This window comes from Clupea harengus, chromosome 16 (genome assembly GCF_900700415.2).
Source record: "Clupea harengus chromosome 16, Ch_v2.0.2, whole genome shotgun sequence".
NCBI classification, from domain to species: Eukaryota; Metazoa; Chordata; class Actinopteri; order Clupeiformes; family Clupeidae; genus Clupea; species Clupea harengus.
The window spans coordinates 11,450,670-11,468,846 of NC_045167.1; the positions used below are offsets into that span (position 1 = coordinate 11,450,670).

Consider the following 18,177-nt stretch of genomic DNA (forward strand, 5'->3'; position numbering starts at 1 on the left):
GGTGCATTCAAATGTTCCCTGTCAGAGAAGAGTACGTCGCCACACCTACATCCAAAATCCACCAGCTGTTTTTCGCTGTCAAACATAAGGCCCTTTGTGTGACAGAGCCAGCCTGATCTGAACTATTCACTCATTGCCCTGCAGCATACAATTTGTATGACCTCCAATCTTGCCAGAAACACACAGTTTTATTAAAAAACAAAACAATATAAAAATTAGAAAATTGCCAACATTCTTACACAGTTAGCAAGAACACACAAAAGTGATGAGCTGTGCCGACAGAATGACTGAGCAGAGTCTCTTCTCAGTGTCACTTACCATACTTCACATCTGGAACAGTGACTGAGCTCTCAGCAATGTTAGTGGAGAGGATGATCTGAAACACACACACACACACACACACACGTCAAAAAAAGGACAACAGCTTAGAAAGGATCGCAGATGACCTAGATATCTTCACATGTAGTTTATTTTTTTTAAATTGTGATTTTTTTTATCTTCCCATCTGCCCACAATTACCTTCCTGTATCCAGGCACAGGAACCAAGAAAACCTCATTCTGCTCTTCTAAAGTCACTGTGGAGTGGAGTGGGTAGACCTGCAACCTACACAAAACAAACACACACATATATTATGTGTGATATTATTTATTATTATTTAGCTGTGGCAGTCAGTGTGCACAGCAACTTAAGTTTTTTTTAGCTCTCTGGTGCTGCCTCTTTGTTTTTGTGACAATGACAATAAAGTACTTTGAACTTGCGCGCGCGCACACACACACACACACACACACACGCTCCAACCTCTTGTAACATCAGAACAGAAACTCGCAACACTCACAAACAGATAGAACTGTTTCATACAGTTTTCAACTGTTTCTTATCTCTCTCTTCTGCCCTTCTGTTCTCATACTCAATGCAAACGACACTGTTGCAAAGACAAGGTCATATGAACACAACCATTTTGGAGCTCACTACATTTACTGCCTTTGACTCCTGCCCCATTGAAATGTTACTGTGTCCTTGTGTCTTGTCTATACAACTCTATGCTGACTATGCAAGGACAGGTGAATCTCTCCAACTCTTCCATTTTCTTTATTCCTGTTTCATTTATTTACCTGCTTGAGCTTGCACACACACACACACACACACACACACACAAACAAACACACACAATGCACGCACCTCTTGCGTCCAAGTTTGGACAGAGCGTCCTGCATGTACTGGATCTCAGCAAGGCCAGGCAGGAAAACCAAAACACTGCCCCTCTCTGGCAGCTGCACAAACCCCTTTGTCTCTTCTTTACGACTGGGACACACACACACACACACACAATTTCACACTTGAAACTCACATATTCACGCATGTCTGCTTCAAAACTAGACTACACAGACACAACCTGAGCACTTAAGTTTCAGCTAAATGTTAATTTATACTCAGACACAATCTTTCTTCATTGTTGTTACATTTCTTTCCCAGTAGTATGAATAAACATTACCATAAATGTTACAGAAAGAGTTAAGACAAATACAGTGGCTAGAACAAGCCTCTTTGAGCACGAATCCCTGTGACCTCCTGACCTTTGGTCCTTTTCCTCCATGGTGTCGAAGCTCTCGATCAGGCTGATGGCTACACTGTACATCTGCACACTAATGCCGGGCTCATCCCAGTGCATGGGCACCGCCTGGCGCGCACACAAACACAGACATGCACACATGGTCTTCAAAAATACTTACACAGGCATGGCAATAAAAGTATTCCTCATTGTCAAATGTTTTGAAACAGACTATTTATTTATTCTAATGTTAACCACTTCGTATGTGATAATATGGATGTTTAGAAAAGAGAACAAAAAAATGTTCACACAGAAAATTAAAGTGTTGTGTATGCGTGATTCTGTCTGTATGCGTGTGTGTGTGTAAAGGTGGTATCATGAGCTTCACCGAGAAGGGGATGAGCCCGCGCAGGTTGTCCAGGTAGAATTGCTCAATGGCGTAGGGCGCCCCCTCCACCTCAAACACATAGGCGGGGTTCAGCTGGCTGAGCAAGGGGGTGCCAAAATACTCCGCAAACTCCTTGCAGTTAATGGTGGCAGACATCAGAATAACCTGTGGCAGAGAGGAGAGACCAGCAACTAACAATTCTGCACCAGACCAGCCACAATCCAAAAGCTTTAAACCAGCTTCTGTGTAGACAGAATTCTGACTGCTTTTGGAGGCAGATGTACTGGAATGTAGAGGACAGGAGGGGAAGGGGTGACAGTGGAGGTGTGTGTGTGTGTGTGTGTGTGTGTGTGAGTGTGCACATGAGAGTGTTTGTTGGACTTACCCGCACATGGCGGGAATTGGAGAACAACAATTTCCTGATGACTAACAGCAAGAAGTCCAATTCCTCTGTTCGTTCGTGAACCTGTCGCAGGACAAAATGTGTACTCTGTGATAGACTTAATTTCGATAGATTTTATCCAGACAGTATTAGATTGATACTAGATATTCCTCATTTATTTTGAGGTACATGCTACATTTTAATATTTGTTTTCTGTATGGACTAACTTTAGCGCTTTATTGTGGCATAATCCACATTGACAGAGTGCTATAATGTTATGCTGATGCAGTATAGCATGCGATTTCTAAGTGAACATCACACACAATATACAATTGAATATAATATTAATATTTAATATACTTTTTACAAACTTGTAGACATTCATTGATGTAAACAAATGTCTCATTTTTGACTGTCATTTTAGAAGTCAATCTAGATGTGTAGTCCTTATAATGAATCAATGTCCATTCACTTCTGTTTATGAATGAGCTGGCAACCACCTTACTAATACAAACAAATATGTGTGTAAGAGTGTAGCTTGACTTTTAAGTGTGTATGGTGGTTCATAAATGAATGTGTTTAGTTTTATTTTTACTGTGTGTAAGTTTGGAAAGATTCACTCTTCCTTTCTGTCCCTGAGTTCTTCTGAACGTAACATACATTTTGGTGTGGACACCAATTCCTTCTAATAAGCAACACAAGGAATATATACTCAGCACTATAGGGACTTCCTTTAGGCAGACATGCGCCACATACATAGCTGATGACACATAATTGACACCATGGGATGGAGCATGAGATGACAAAAATAGGCAGATTGAAGGATGCATATCAGATATTGTTCACGTGTGTTATTCACGTGTTTCACTGAAACAGTGTTGCCCGAAAGTTTTTTTCCACAATACCTCATCTATGAAAATATGGGAGTACTCCGTCAGGCTCTTGGCCCCCACCAGCTTCTGCAGGAGGACTCCAGTGGTCATGTAAATCAGCCTGGTGTGCTCTGACGCCATTTTCTCCAGGCCCACCTTCTCACACACACACACACACACATACATACACGTCTCAGTAATGCTCTGAGTTTTTTTTTTTTTCAGATTTATAGGGGCTAAATTATTATTCTATCCTCAGCCCCCACCCGTCTTTTCCAAACAATGCCAAAACCTTCAAGTTGCTAATAAGTTGCTGTAAGCAACATTAGCTGGTCTTGCTAATGTCTACGTGTTTCAGGGCCGTATTTTCCTACATTGTTAACACACAAATAAAATAAATCAAATTACAAGCTTACGAACTTACAAATACTTGTAAGAACACAGACAGGAAAGTGACAGGACTGTTGGACATCTGTAAGAATAAGACAACCTCAAAAACTGCAGACTGTGTCATACCTGATAGCCCACCAGACTACCCAGAGCACACTTGCGCTGGCGTGCAACCCAGCGAGCAATGCTGGAGGCGCCAATCTTGCGGGGCTGAGTGACAACCAGGTTGCAGGGCACATGCCTCTCATTGTAGTAGTCCAGGACAAACTGAGGCAGCTGGGTGGTCTTCCCACTACCCGTGGCCCCGCGGATTATCACCACTGAGTTATTCTCTATTAGAGACACAAGCTGTGGAACACACACACACACACACACGTCACAACGGAGTTATTCTCTTTAGGAGACAAGGCTGGGACATACACACACACTGACAGTCACCAACGAGTTATACACTACTAGAGGTGCAGGCAGGGATACACATAAACAACAATCTACACAAAGTTATTCTCTATACAACACAGAAGCTCTGGAAAACGTATCAATCACCATCGAGTTATTCTCTTTAAGACAAAGCTAGGGAACAAACACACACACACACACACACACACACACACAGACAGAGAGAGAGAGAGTACTCGCCACCAAGTTTAATTGCGTCTCCAAACAGTTTTATTTTTACGTATATACCTCATGTCTGTCCTTGGTGATTGGTAGGGAAGGATACTCAACGCTGGTCAGGACAGGCGGGGGCTCAGATGAACCTATAGGCATTAAAAAGACGAAAGGCTAGCCTTCAACAAAGCTGTGTTTTATGGCCATTTCCAACTTTTTCAAGAGTTTTCTTGAAGTTGAATCACACATTATTATTATTATTACAGCTTTGCACACACTAGATCAAAGCCTTACCGGTACAATGGTAAGAAGCAGTGATATAATTGAATAGCCCTACATCATCTTTTATACCCCAAAAGAGAATGACACACATACATTGATTATACATTTCCTTTAACATCTTCATTATAATTGGTTACATCGGTCACATAACTCCAACCCCCTTAACCAGATTGGTTATCACCTCAAGCCAAAATTCCCCTCTTACTGGAAATCTCCATACGATATCTTTCTTAGAATTCATTGGCTCTCTGGTTGCTCTTCATATTTAACCAGTGTCATAATGGGACTTCAGTCCCAGATTGGCAGATATTTCCAATCTCAGCAAACAGGTTATTAACCCCTTTCCCCCCGAGTCACACTGACACAGCTGAGCGTGTCCATGGCATAGAGCAGGTGTTTTCAACTGATTGTGACCCAGGGACCACTATTCTGACTAAGAAGCATCTGAGGATTGCTTGCTAAAAAAGAAAAGTGATTCCCACAGTGAAACTACATTGTTGAATGCATAGTCAGGGACCCCCGCAATGCCTTCACGAACCACCAGGGGGGGCGCGGACAACTGGTTGAAAACCCCTGGCATAGAGCATCACACAGGAAGGATAATGAAGTCATGGGACTCTTCTATTAGAAGGTGTACCACTTACTCTGAGTTAATTTAGCCAGGTTTGTCACTAAACCATGTTCTCAGAATACCCTCCTGGCCCTAGAAATGGGAAACCGACATAATGATTCGTACCCAGCAATAAACAGATATTGCCAATCAAAACGGTGCTTTGGGAGCATGTAAGGGAAGGCTGTCATTTTATTGGCTGTTGAGCACAAACCCCAACAACCTTTTGCAAAACCGAATCGTGGAATGCATCTTTAATTAGCATGACCGTTGCTCTCCTATGCATTCGCACTGTGCTGTGTTTAAACAGGGACCCAATGCTGAGAGACGCAGAGCATCCCTATGTGAGGAGGAAGGAGGGTCTGAGGTTACTGAAGTGTAGTCTATTAATCTGTGCAAAGGCCATGATGGAGAAATAGGGGATTAGAAGATCGCGGGCTGCACGTAGCCTTGGTTCAGGTGCAATACTAATCCCCAGAGATAAATCATCCACCGCAGTTCAAGCTGCAAAAATGTCTGAATAGTTACTGCTGTGCATGTATGTGTGTGTAGTAAGAACTTGTGCTTGCCAGGAGGAGAGTAAAGTATGTCAAGTAAAATATCCATTCTCTTTTGAAAAAATAAAATCTGCACCAGTGCATGTTATGCTGTTAACTTACTGTCAAATCTTAGTCTCCTCACTCCATCGAAGCACTCCGAATAATTTCTCTCTTCATGGTCACCAGGGCTGCACACACATGTCAAAGTTACCATTACCAGGTTTAGCAACACTTTCATTACTCATTGTAAACGCTAAAAGAGTCCCATATCATTATTTGACACCTTGTAAATTCAGTGTTTCATGCCTACCAGGCACTGGGCACATATTGCAATAATTAGCTTCGAATTTCTTCCGATAGCCAACGTTACCCTATCATACTTTTAACGTTAGTAGCTAGCGATAGCTCACATAATGCATCCATCCAGATTGCACACCTGTGTTCACTTACTGACACAACCATAGTTCAGAAGACATCAATTCGCCCACACTTATTTAGATACCATTATTAAAACCGCATTATTAACTTTAAAATTATTAACTTTTAATAGCAAGATAACGTAAACTCGGTAACAAACAATTTATCACAGGTTGGTTGAAATTAGCACGTGGTCGATGTTTCAAAACCAGATGAACATAATTGTTACAAGGTCAACAGGTTTATCATTTTTTTTAACATATGGATTTCAAAACCTTCCTAATTCTTATTTGATCTTAATTTAAGTTTGAGTGTTGGTTTGACGTGCCATAGTATGCGGAGTGTGTTATTACTGATATTTTGAGGTAAGGCTAACTAACATGATCTAATGCGTAATCAAAATTACCGTTACCTAGCATTAGCTTCTGTGCCTGATTCTCTCATTTCCTTTTCAGCATTTTGTTTGGCAGACTGTGTTCCGATAGCGAACCAATCTGCAATCTGGCCAGCGGTCACTGCTTTTTTCATTGTGTAATATTTACTGTTTGTAATACTACAACTTTCTTTAAGCTCCCTTATCTGTTTCCAACTGTCTTCACTGTCCTCCAATGGCAGCCACCTCAACTCCTGTGCAGTTTACCCTTTGACCTGATGCAGCAACAGGCAAGTGGTGGGATTATGAAGGGGGGACAAATGGATTTAAAGTTAAACATACATTTAGTTGTGCATATCTCCTTTATATTCAACTGATGTGACATACATATTTTAAATGCTCGTTCATTTATGTATTTAATGGGCATAAACGCTAACACTTTGATTTAGTTTAAGTCTTCTGTGAAACTGAACAAAGCTTGGCCTTAAAAGCAAAAATGTTCAAGTGGACCTACCTGAAAGGTATTTAGGAGGCTATCGCCATCTGCTGGTTAACTCGTGTTTAAACTCATTCAGCGCATACATTACCATCTCGCCATACAACACATAATGCAAATGTATTCTAAAATTGGGCTCTAAATCCAATAGTCTACTACAGAATCAACACACCTGTTAGAATCCAGAGCATTTTATAACTTATGTACTTATACAAGTAGTTTCGTTGCCCCCATAATCTCTTGTGTGCCTTATGATTTTCTCACAATTATTCGCTCCCTCCACATAACAACCACACGAGGACACAGGCCAACGTCTGAACAACATTTATTCAGCAAAATAAATTAAATCTGTGACCTTACTTTTGTAACATTGGTGTTGGAAGAAGAAATCCTCTGCTCTGGAAACAAATGGGTCTCCACCCTCACTCATTCTGAGCAAAAAATCAAACACACAAGAAAATCATGCCACACCACCCTTTAAAGTGGTAATTTCAACATTTTAGCACTGAGTGGTTTAAAATGGTCTTAAAAGTTTAAAGCCAGAGTGAAGGTGTTCATCTCTGGGGTATTCCAACTTGGTTTAGTGACAAAACTAACTAAGTTAAATCGAAGTAAGTGGTAAACCCTATGGCTTTGTTTTGTTAAGAGAATGAAACCATAGGGCTCAAACATAGAACGTTTACTACTTAGTTTGAATAAACTTAGAGTTAACACGTAGTCTTAATTAACTTAGATCAATCTGAGATCAATCTGAGATGTGTGCTAATAATGCATGGCAAAAATACACTTCAAAAATGTAATTTGTTCCTTTACTCCTATCAAAATGAAACTTTACACAATGAAAGTACCCATGAAAAGTAAAAAATGTTGTATTACAAGTTTCTTTTGAAATTGATTTGAATATGCACATGAGCTCCACACTTATTGAACATGTCCATAGGCAGAAACACAAATACGTCGGCCCAATCTTCATCCAATCATCCTACTGCCAATGGGAGATGGTAATGCTGCTTTTAGACTGGCCTCTAACCTGAAAACTGCCTGGCTTGGTAGTACCTGCCAGGAGTATGGTGTTTCTGCCTATGCAATTAGGACATATTCAATAAGTGTGACGCTCATGTGCATATTCAAATTCATTTCAAGAGAAACTTCTAATACAAAAAAGGTTACTTTTCATGTATACTTTTACTATGTAAAGTTTTATTGTGGTAGGAGTAAAGGAAAAAAATAAGCCTATTTGGGGCATATTCGATTAGTGCATAGCTCATTTGCATATTCAAATTAATTTTCAAAGAAACTTGTAATACAAAAATTTAAAACTTTTCATGGGTATTTTCATTGTGTAAAGTTTTATTTTGATAGGAGTAAAGGAAAAAATACGTTTTTGAGGTGTATTTTTGCCATGCATTATTAGCACACATCTCAGATTGATGAGAATTAAGCATATTTCCTCAACTAGGAGTTCTGGACACCTCATAGAAATAATCTATGCTGAACATTTTTTGTTTACAATTAATTCTATTTTTGGCTCCAAAATGGGTTACTTTGCCTGGCCTATTAATAATGCTCGCATCTCACAGAGCATTTTAGAGGTCGAAAGCTAAACCAATGTACACAAAGGAGAAGGCGTAGTTTTCAACAAAGGGTTAAGAAAGGAAACTTTGCCTTTAACCTCTGACGTAGTGGTACCCACGTGGTTTAAAAAACACAGAATGACCTACTGCTAGCTTGCTGTCTGACTAATGTAGCGCAGCTATCTAGCTGGACAATATAAATGGATCAAAGTAAACAACAAGAGGATGACTATGGCTACAATTTATTCCCCGAGAGAAATGCTCCCAAATACAAAAAAGACTCGATAGGAGCGACCTTGTTCACTTTTAACCATAAGTGTCAGGTCATGCTCCATCTCGCCTTGGAAACAAGTATGTGAAGCTATCTCAGCTAGCTAGTTAGTTTGCTAGTTTTGATGTTTCTGCAGGTTCCACGCCTGTCAGTCGTACTGTACTACAGTAGCATGTACAGCACTGCTTAGAGAATGTTCCGGAATAGATATAAAAAAAATACTGTGCTCATTTGAATTTGGCCTGATTTATAAAAGCTGTAAAGCTAACCACAATGTTAGCTAGTGGAACTGTTTTAGCTAATGTTATTGGTTGATAACAAGGTGAATTGAACGCCACTTTTTCTAACAGGTCCATACGCTAAACTTCTACTGGGAGCAATGAAAAATTCAGGGTGGTACGTATACCTTGCTCTGTTTTCAATTAATATCCATTCTAGATGTTGTGCATCACTGGCAAATACGTTTTTCTCCAATCAGCCAGGTGTTTAAAGACCGACATTTTTCCTGTGAAGACTGCGATGGTGCTGTCAGCGGAGGTTTTGACGCAACCTCGTCGCAGGTAAAAGCATGGCTAATACTTTAGAATCAGACGAATGAAAAGTTCTTGAATTGCAATGAAGAATGTCACCGCTGTGATTGACTTGACAGCACAGGGGCATATATGTGTTGGTGCTGACAAACATAATAAAATCTTTCTCTCTCTAGATAGTATTGTGCCAGAACAACATTCACCAGCAGGCCCACATGAACAGAGTGGTGACCCACGAGCTCATTCATGCCTTTGACCACTGCCGAGCACATGTTGACTGGTTCAATAATTTCAAACACCTAGCTTGCTCAGAGGTGAACATTTTTCTTTGACTTTGGGTTTAACTTCGTCAAGTGAGTTGTGACTTCTTTTTGTTGAGTTTTATGTCACAAGTTTATGTTCCAATTTTCACGTGGCTTTTTTATGGCCACAAATACAAAGTGTTAATTATGTTAGACACCTCGCAACTAAGTCGTCTTTACTCCGCGCTTCCTAAGAGAAACAATATGACTGTTTTGTTCACTTGGCTACACTAACTGTTTTGTATGTCATGATATGGTTGAAGTGTAGGGAATTGTATGGCGTGGTGGACGATCCAAAAGTATATCTGTATATTCTTTTAAGAAGACCTTAATGCCATAATATAGAAGCATATGACGATGCAGGGTGATACATGATGTGACAGGGCCTGATAAAGACTGTTGTTGTTGCCCTTCTCAGATTCGGGCAGCTAATCTTAGTGGAGATTGCTCTTTCAGCAACGAACTGTCCAGGTTCAACTTTGGCCTCAAACAGCACCACCAGGTAACATTTTACAAGCTAACATGAATGTGTCAGTGGAAACACTGGCTGTGTGTGTATGTGTGTGTGTTTTATTTAACCAGTATGAGCTGGTAAATTGAGGGCAGAGGCAAGTATCTAATCTATCGTGAAATAATGTTAGTTTGCACGTTATGTCAAAGTCACTGGCTTATATATTGCTTTTGAAAACCACTGCATCCTGCCAAATAAGTGAAAACCATTACTAGTCTAGCAAGGATGACCCCTTACCTATACCATCAATTTGTTTGTGTGTTGTCATTTATGAAATCCTTTTCACATGAAGCAACATTGTCCGATCAGTATAGGATAATGGACTAGAATTAGAAATTAGTTGGAAATTGCAAATGCAATGAACGCATTTAAGATTGCGAAGTAAATTGAGCCCTTGTAAGTAATGTATAGTAAATGAATTAGCGTCTGCTGTTCTGATTTGAAAATATTGGAAAAAACTTTACTTCGCACTCTGCATTAATGACTTTCCCTTGGCTCCTGATGATATTTTCCTACATCGGGACACCTTGTTAGCTGTAACCGCTGACGTGTCTCCCTGTCCCCTAGGAATGTGTTCGTGGACGGGCCCTGCGCTCCATCCTGGCTGTGCGGAAGGTGAGTCGCGAGGAGGCGGAGAAAGTAGTGGACGAGGTCTTTGTCAGCTGCTTCAACGACCACGCCCCCTTCGAACGCATCCCGCACAGCAAGAAAGATGCCAAGTTCGCCAATCGGCATTACGAGAGCCGGGATCGGTATTACGCCAACTTATAACTTACACTGTGAAGCCTATAGCGGTGGACTGACGATCTCTATTCCATTTGGTGCTTTTGTAGGGTGCATAAGTTGCATCATGTCATCTACTGCTACCTCCCTCCAAGGAGAGTGCTTACTGTCTAAAGCTATATTGATGAGGCACTGCATAGCATCCTCTTCAATGGAAAGAATCACTGGAGTAATTTTTCCACTTAAAGTCAGTTGGCAATGAAAGTGAACATTTTAAATGCGCAGTACATTTCGAGTTTTTTTGTTGTTTAATGAAAAAAGGGACTTTTTTCCATGAAGCTGAAGTGTTCTCGCTGGTCCTAAAGCTGTAATGGTAAACAACTGCAGACAATGAAATAACTCACCTCTGTAATGTGGAATGAATTAATTTCAAAGTTGAAATGGGCAGGGGTCATGTTTTAAAGGCCATGTGCTGGCATAAGACTGACCTGAGAACAAATCGGTCCATCATTAGACCGGATACCGGTGACCATGTGGGCCTGTCTCTCACTCTCCTTTTTGTCTCTCTCTCTCTAACCACATTCTTGACTGAAAATAAATGTACTGTTAATAGAGACAATTTTATAGCTTCAACTCATGTTGAAATAAAATGCATTAATGTGGGGCTTCTTTTTCAATGGAGTGTTTATTAAAATATGATTGTGCAACTCACCATTGAAGATGTTTATGTCAAGTGAAGACCATGTATTGAGTTGTCCAGGGATCAGGTCAGTTAGCTTCTAAATAGCTTAAATTAATAAAACTCAACCTCAGTGGAATTCGATGACTAAATTGTTCAATCAGATTTACCAGCAGTTGATTTGTCTGGCATTTTTGTTCCTTGAAAGGCTCCAATATTGACCACTAGATGGCAGCATTGATACATAGGCGCTCCTGGCCTTGCTCACTGTTAGCAGTCCAGACAGTTATGTGCCTATTCAATTGGCACCCGTGCTGTTGTTTCAAATGAAAAGTTCTTATACAAACCTAAAGATGGTATACACTGAGCAATGCAAAAGGACGTTTTGATGGAAAATCTATGTAGGTAAGAAATATTTTGATTCTGAAGAATCAGCATTAAAGTTATTTGTAGTGGTCCCTACAGAAGGTTCACAAGTACTCCACTCATCTGTTCAAAGAGATGAAAAGCACGCTAATATAAGCTATGACACAAGTGCCCTCGAATGAAACTAAGCACTTGACTAACAACTGGCACAGCAATTATCTTAAAAGTAGAAAGGATAATTCATTAGGGAGATCTAGTCTGTTACCCAGCCTGTCTAAATTCATTTTGAGAGAACAGAGGGTTGAAGATAGTTATGTGGTTTGAGCGTTTTCAGAGTAAACAAACGTTAGATGTTACTTGTGCTGTGTGTAATATTTCTGCCAAGTATGACAGTGACATTAAAAAGTACTGAGGAAGTTCCTCTTCCGCCCCGGCACACATGACTTAGGCATGGCTACATTTTGATCAGAAATCCATCAGCTGTCTTTCATGGCAGTTGAAAGAGTGACCTCTGGTCCCAGTGGAATCCTCGTGGAGACTGTGGAGGGCCTCTGGTGTCTGGACTCTGTCACGCCACTGTGCTCTCGCTCTCTTCATGGAGAAACGGAGGAGAGGAGCTGAGGCTTAACCTATGCTACGCGAGGGTGGGGATTAGCTGCTCGGCGCCCGGGGAAGGGCAGTCAGAAGAGGACAACAGCCCCAGCTGCACTATGTCTCGGGAAGTGCCAAATTCATGGCTTCTATGCAGACAACTACTTCATATACACAGTGAAGAAAAATAACAGAGGGGCAAAATCGCAATGTTTTTATCCAGAATAAATGGTTTCAATGTCACAAAAGAGTCAATGAGCTCCATGGTCAGGACTAATAGTGCTTCTAGAAATGCCTGCTTCATGGGATACATTATGCTGAGTGCTGATTGATACACAGTTAAAAAAGATAAAGTCAACATAAAAATTCGAATTGTGCAGTCAATAGTCTAAATTCAACTCTATGGTATGTTAAAAGAACACTTGATTGTGAGTTTAAATATGGTAATGAAGTCATTGAGGAGGCATGAGGAAAAAAACAGTGGTTTACAGTGTCAGTAATTCTTTGTGAATTTGATCATGTCTTTTTTTGTCGTTGTATGTAAAAAATGACAGGCGCTTGAGCACTTCACCACTAGATGGTGACATTACCAGAAGGAGAAAGAAGTTCTGACCATTCAGTTTGTATTCGACTGCAGCCAGTAGCATCACCATTGGTGAAAGTCCCAGGGATCACTGTCGAAGTAACTTGTTAGGTTTTGAATTGTCAATCTGACCACAAAGTCTTTAAATACTCTAGCAATGGTAGCAACATGTGCAGTACCTCTCAAAAACACAATAGTTTGAATTAGTGTTAAGATGGTGCCTTTTTGTTTTTTGGCCACAAAGTGGACCTTTAAGTTTTAAAATAATGCCTGATCTAAGCATTTTGGGACAGAGCTGAGAAAGCTGTGCCTTTGTCCCAGGCAGGCATGAGGGAGTTGGGGGGGAAAACCCGTGCCGTTTTTCCAGAAAGGTCATCACACCTCATGTGCACTCTGGAGGCGAGTCGACTTGATTACCCAATTAGAGCGGCTCAAGATTAGCAGACTGGATTGTGGGAATTTGGTTGGGGCTGTTGGCTGCGGCACCACGCAGTCTCCCACTTGTTCAACAAGGTTATTGGTTTGTGGAAGAGGGAGGGAGAAGGGGGGGGGGGAAACGTCCTTCGGTGCGAACAATCAAGTGGGGGGATGTTGGGGGAAGCCTGCTGTGGAGATGAAGGAAACCAAATTAAGTTTTATATTTCTGCTAACAGGAAAAAACCCAAAACACAATTTTCTCCGGGCCCTACTTGGCCAAGAGGCCACTGGTTACTGTTTACATCACTTTAAGAAGCTCTCATGTGCACAAGCTCTTCGTGCAGAACTAACCCAACGTATGGCTAGACTTAAAAAAGTTACGCTCTTTGATTTCATAGACTACGGAGACTAAAAACAATCAGAGCTTGATCAAATATTTGTTGAAGTGCTTAGTCGTCCATTGATTAGGCTTTCCCTCTTCTTGGAAACAATGGACTTTTAAGTTAACATGTAACTGATTACAGGACAATCTGACCGTCTAAGCAAAGCCGAGATGCTGGTCACGAAAATTACAGAACAGCTTAGTTCTAAATTAATTCATATTTTTACCTCTATCTTCATATATATTGTTTTGTCTTCATATATATATATTTGTCAGAGTAGACCTAACACAGCTGAGTGACTGCCTCAAGGTTTTTTTCTCTCTCTCTCTCTCTCTCTCTCTCTGTCTGGTTCTTCCCCGTCAAACTACTATTCACAACCCCCCCCCACACACACACACACACACACACACACACACACACACACACACACACACACACACACACTCCACTGCACTTCACCCCTCCTCTCTTCTCCAACCCTACCTCTGAAAAAAACACACACAGCAGTCAGAAACCACTTCTAATGGAAAATGCAGATGTTTGCAAGTTTGCCTGGCGAGTGCATGGAAACGGTTTCAAAGCAGCGCTCCATCAGAGACAGACGCAGGCCCAGGCGCAGGCCCAGGGAGGGAGAAGCACGTACAGGCCACATGTGGTCAAACGCTGGGTTGTGACTTTTTCACCAGGAATTATCCCCCCACTCCCTTCCTCTCTCTCCTTCCTTGCTCTCTCTATTTCTTTCTTTCTCCCCCCTCCTCCCTTTCTCTCTCTTTCTTCTCCATGCCATTCTATTTCACCCCTTCCCATTACTTTTTTTTCCCCCTCCCTCCCCCCTTACACGCTTCTCTCTCTTTCTCTCTCTCTCTCCTTTTTTGTCGTATCCTATCCCCTTCATCTTCTTTCCTCCTTCCCCCTCTCTCTCTCTCTCTCTCTCTCTCTCTCTCGCTCTCACCCTCATCCTTTCTCCCCCCTTCTCTCCCACCCCCCCTTGATTTCCCTATCTCTCTCTCTCTCTCTTTCTCTCACCCTCATCCTCTCCCTCCTTCCTACTCTCCCTCAAACTCTCCCTCCCTTGCTTTCCCTCTTTCTCTCCCTCTTTCCAGGCAGCCCCCTCTCTTTCTCTTTCTTTCTCTCACTCTCTCTCTCTCTCTCCCTCCACCCTTTCCCTCTCACCCCCACCATCCCGTCCTTATCCGGGTTGTTCATGTTGTGTGTTATGCAGTTTGGCTCGCTGAAGCCCTGAGTCTGAATTGTTTTTTTACTACCTCTGAGCATGTGCCAAAACAAATGAGTAACAGACATGGAGGACCCTCCATCAAGAGCAGTATTCTTATGCTGTTGAGAAAAACTAAAATAAATATCTGTGACGCCAAAAGATGTCATGCCCGAATCTATGAAGGGGACATTTTATGAAAGCATTTAGATCTGGTTAAATTCTGAATTTTTGTAGACATGGTTTAAAGTCCCATACTTAAATGGGATAAAATATTTTTTTATGCTCTAAAATTACTCTCCTTTACGGCAGGGAGGATTTCTCCCTCTCGTACGGAAAACAAGTTTCTTTCACTTTGAGGAGCCATTGCACATAATAAACAGTTTAATGTCAAACTTCTTTTTTTGTTCCCTATTCTGTCTAAGCGGCTTTTTGAGGGTGTCAAAGAATCAATGTTCCTGTGGTAGATTGATTAAAAACGTGCACTGTGCAATGACACATGCAATATGGCCAGCATATGTGTTTGCCGTCTGGTAATTACAACACTTTGAAAGCCATGGAATCTGTCCTTTTGATGCGAGCCTGTCTGAACTGACTTTGAAGAGCGGGACTCCAAAAGACCATCTGGGGTCTGAAAGAAAAAAAAACAGATGGAAGGAAGGAAAGACAGAATCAAAGAAAGGAGAACAGGAAAGGAAAGAAAGACAGAAATGCTTTGTTGAGAGCACAGGAATCCGCTCGACAATAGTGCCCTGCAATCAAGAGGTCGTCACAAAGACTTGGGACGTTTTCGTATCATCTCTTTATAGTATTACTTACATGTTACAAATTACACTTTGAACTGTGAGACGTGGAGCTGACGTAGGTTACCTCCACCGTTTCTGTGAGAGCCTGGAACTCCAACACATGCTTTCTTTCAGCAAACATGTGGGGAGGTGGAGGTGGAGGTATGGGTGGTGCAGTCATCTGGACTTTATGGAGCGTAGGGTTTAATGCGGGTCACTGGCTGGTGGAGTTGCGTACCGCAACGTCATGCAAGGTTGCAGCAGTGTACAAAATGTCACATCACCAAACATGGCTTTTACATACAGATTTAAAGCAGAGCCTCCCATCCAAACAAACTCACAGCACGTGGAAAATGTATTTCTATAGTGTTCTTGTACTGGTTTTCATCAAGTAATCTAGTAAAAAGTGATCTATCTATCTTTTTATCTATCTCTATCTTTCTTTCTGTCTGTCTGTCAGTGTCACATCTCTGTACCTCGGTGTAGTACAGTAGCTCAGCACTTTCAGTAAAATCATTAGAGGAGCTAAGAGGAGATTTACCTATCTTTACTCTCTAAGTAAGTGTCTTTACTCTTTAAAACAAGTGGAAATGGTGTGTCTGTAATATATGATAATGTCTGTGCTGAGATAGTATCCCCCACCCACTCATCTTTGCGGCTTTGCTTTGCTGGAGTTATCTCTCTCTCTCTCTCTCTCTCTCTATCTCTCTCTCTCTCTCTCTCTCTCTCTTTCCTTCTCTCTCTCTCCTTCTCTCTGTGTGTGTGTGTGTGTGTGAGTAGGGATTATTGGACGTCTCTGCACAGCAACAGATTTATAGTCCAGAAAGGCCCCAGTGAACCACACAGGGGCCTGTGGAGGGAGATATCTTCCCTGAGAGTTTTGTTTGAAGGGGGGAGTAGAAGAACAGAGCCCTCCCTCCCGTCCTATTCCCCCCAGAGTGGATACGATCAGAGAAAGCCCCAGGACCAGGACCGCTAATGAAGCCCCAACCCCGCTATCATCGAAAGTGGTGCTCCCATTTCCCCCCCTTGGTTTTGCCTCTCTGCTGGAGCTGTTTGTCCACCTGCACTTTGAACACCAGGTTTGGTAACAATTATTGGCCCCCGGAAAGCAAACATTACAAAGTCATTACAATAATGACAGTAATTCAGGACAGGATTGATGTAGCCCATATTGCCTCTGCCCCTCACCCCCCAACCCCCACCCCCTCCACACTCACGCACACACACACGCACAATTTTCCTCTGGATTATTTGTTTCTTGTGCTTTAGCTCTCTTTGTTTCTTTTCTTAAGGAGCGACAAAAATTATACGTGTCCTTTTTTATAGTATGTGTGCTGATCCAGCAGGCGGCGCCGTGGGTCCCGCTAGGCCCAGCGCCACCATGGCTCTTTAATAATTTTATTTATGTTTCAGAAATCCACGCCGCGCTGCCAAGACATTATCTAACGTGCTGATGGAGCCGTTGCAGGCCCTGGCTCTTTCCAGGCCGTCTGGAAAACATTAGAAAATCTTTGTTATGAAAAAGAGTGTGATGGCTGTCTAAATTAACTGCACATTGGAACATTTCTGTTTAACTCTTCGCTCTGATTTCCAATTGGATCACACTAATTAGGATTGGTGAGGGAGGGGATGTGCGTGTCTGTGAGTGCGGGGGGTTGGAAGCGGGATGTCTTCGGGATGGTATATGTAACTTGGCACTGATCCGATAAACCTACGAAGAAGAGAACTGTGTACTTTATTAAATATCGAAGGCAACGCTCTTCTGGGTGGGCTGCCGAGAGAGAGAAAAAACGTACATCTCGGATGATGTCTCCAGGGTCTCAACTGTACTCTTTGTTTTTTTTGGCAGTGGAGAATAAAGCTTTTCAAAGAAGGAAGAAAAACGGCAGGGCTTCAAAGAATCAGACCGATCAATCATCGATGCAGTGCTGAAAAGCCACCTGATCTTAGCAAATCTTTTCTAAAAAGTAGTGGCCGCATAGGGAACGCTGGGATTCCCCGCTCTTTCGCTGACTAGGGCACGGCCAGAGCCGATGCAGAGGCGTCCGGTGAAGTCGTAAGTCTGCACTGTAACACAAAACCCAACAATAAATATTAGCCGCCTGCGCGGCTCAGTGTTTCCACAACAGTTCAGGCTGGAACATGTGCATGTAGGGGCAATGAATGCGCCTCCGCTGTCAGCAGCAGGCAGCCAGTTCCTGCATACCTGCCATAAACCTCTCGTCACAGTCGACAATTTCTCGTGGATGGGCTGTACTAATATATATATATATTTATATCTGAAGTAAGTGAAGGTGGCAATTGACTTTGCTCAGGGTTGTTGCAATTTGGGCAA

At 41.9% G+C, this 18,177-nt stretch overlaps 2 protein-coding genes across 2 annotated transcripts in view; one reads left to right on the top strand and one right to left on the bottom strand.

Annotated features, from left to right (window-relative positions):
* Positions 1-6,695, bottom strand: part of tdrd9 (tudor domain containing 9) — a 34,155-nt gene extending 27,460 nt beyond the window's left edge. The window contains exons 1-11 of the mRNA XM_031583160.2: positions 6,455-6,695; positions 5,746-5,813; positions 4,270-4,343; positions 3,709-3,930; positions 3,226-3,348; positions 2,324-2,404; positions 1,939-2,103; positions 1,576-1,679; positions 1,181-1,303; positions 520-604; positions 319-376 (exon numbers count right to left, since the gene is read on the bottom strand). Of these exons, the coding sequence (XP_031439020.1) occupies positions 319-376; positions 520-604; positions 1,181-1,303; positions 1,576-1,679; positions 1,939-2,103; positions 2,324-2,404; positions 3,226-3,348; positions 3,709-3,930; positions 4,270-4,343; positions 5,746-5,813; positions 6,455-6,570 (1,219 nt within the window). The 5' untranslated portion in view covers positions 6,571-6,695. The remainder of the gene's footprint in view (positions 1-318; positions 377-519; positions 605-1,180; positions 1,304-1,575; positions 1,680-1,938; positions 2,104-2,323; positions 2,405-3,225; positions 3,349-3,708; positions 3,931-4,269; positions 4,344-5,745; positions 5,814-6,454) is intronic.
* A 1,895-nt stretch (positions 6,696-8,590) lies between these two features.
* Positions 8,591-11,487, top strand: atp23 (ATP23 metallopeptidase and ATP synthase assembly factor homolog). The gene is made up of 6 exons (XM_012824494.3): positions 8,591-8,836; positions 9,107-9,152; positions 9,235-9,316; positions 9,463-9,600; positions 10,007-10,090; positions 10,667-11,487. Exons 1-6 carry the CDS (start codon positions 8,686-8,688, stop codon positions 10,868-10,870), a joined length of 705 nt encoding a protein of 234 aa, XP_012679948.1. The 5' UTR covers positions 8,591-8,685; the 3' UTR covers positions 10,871-11,487.
* Positions 11,488-18,177: the final 6,690 nt, after the last annotated feature.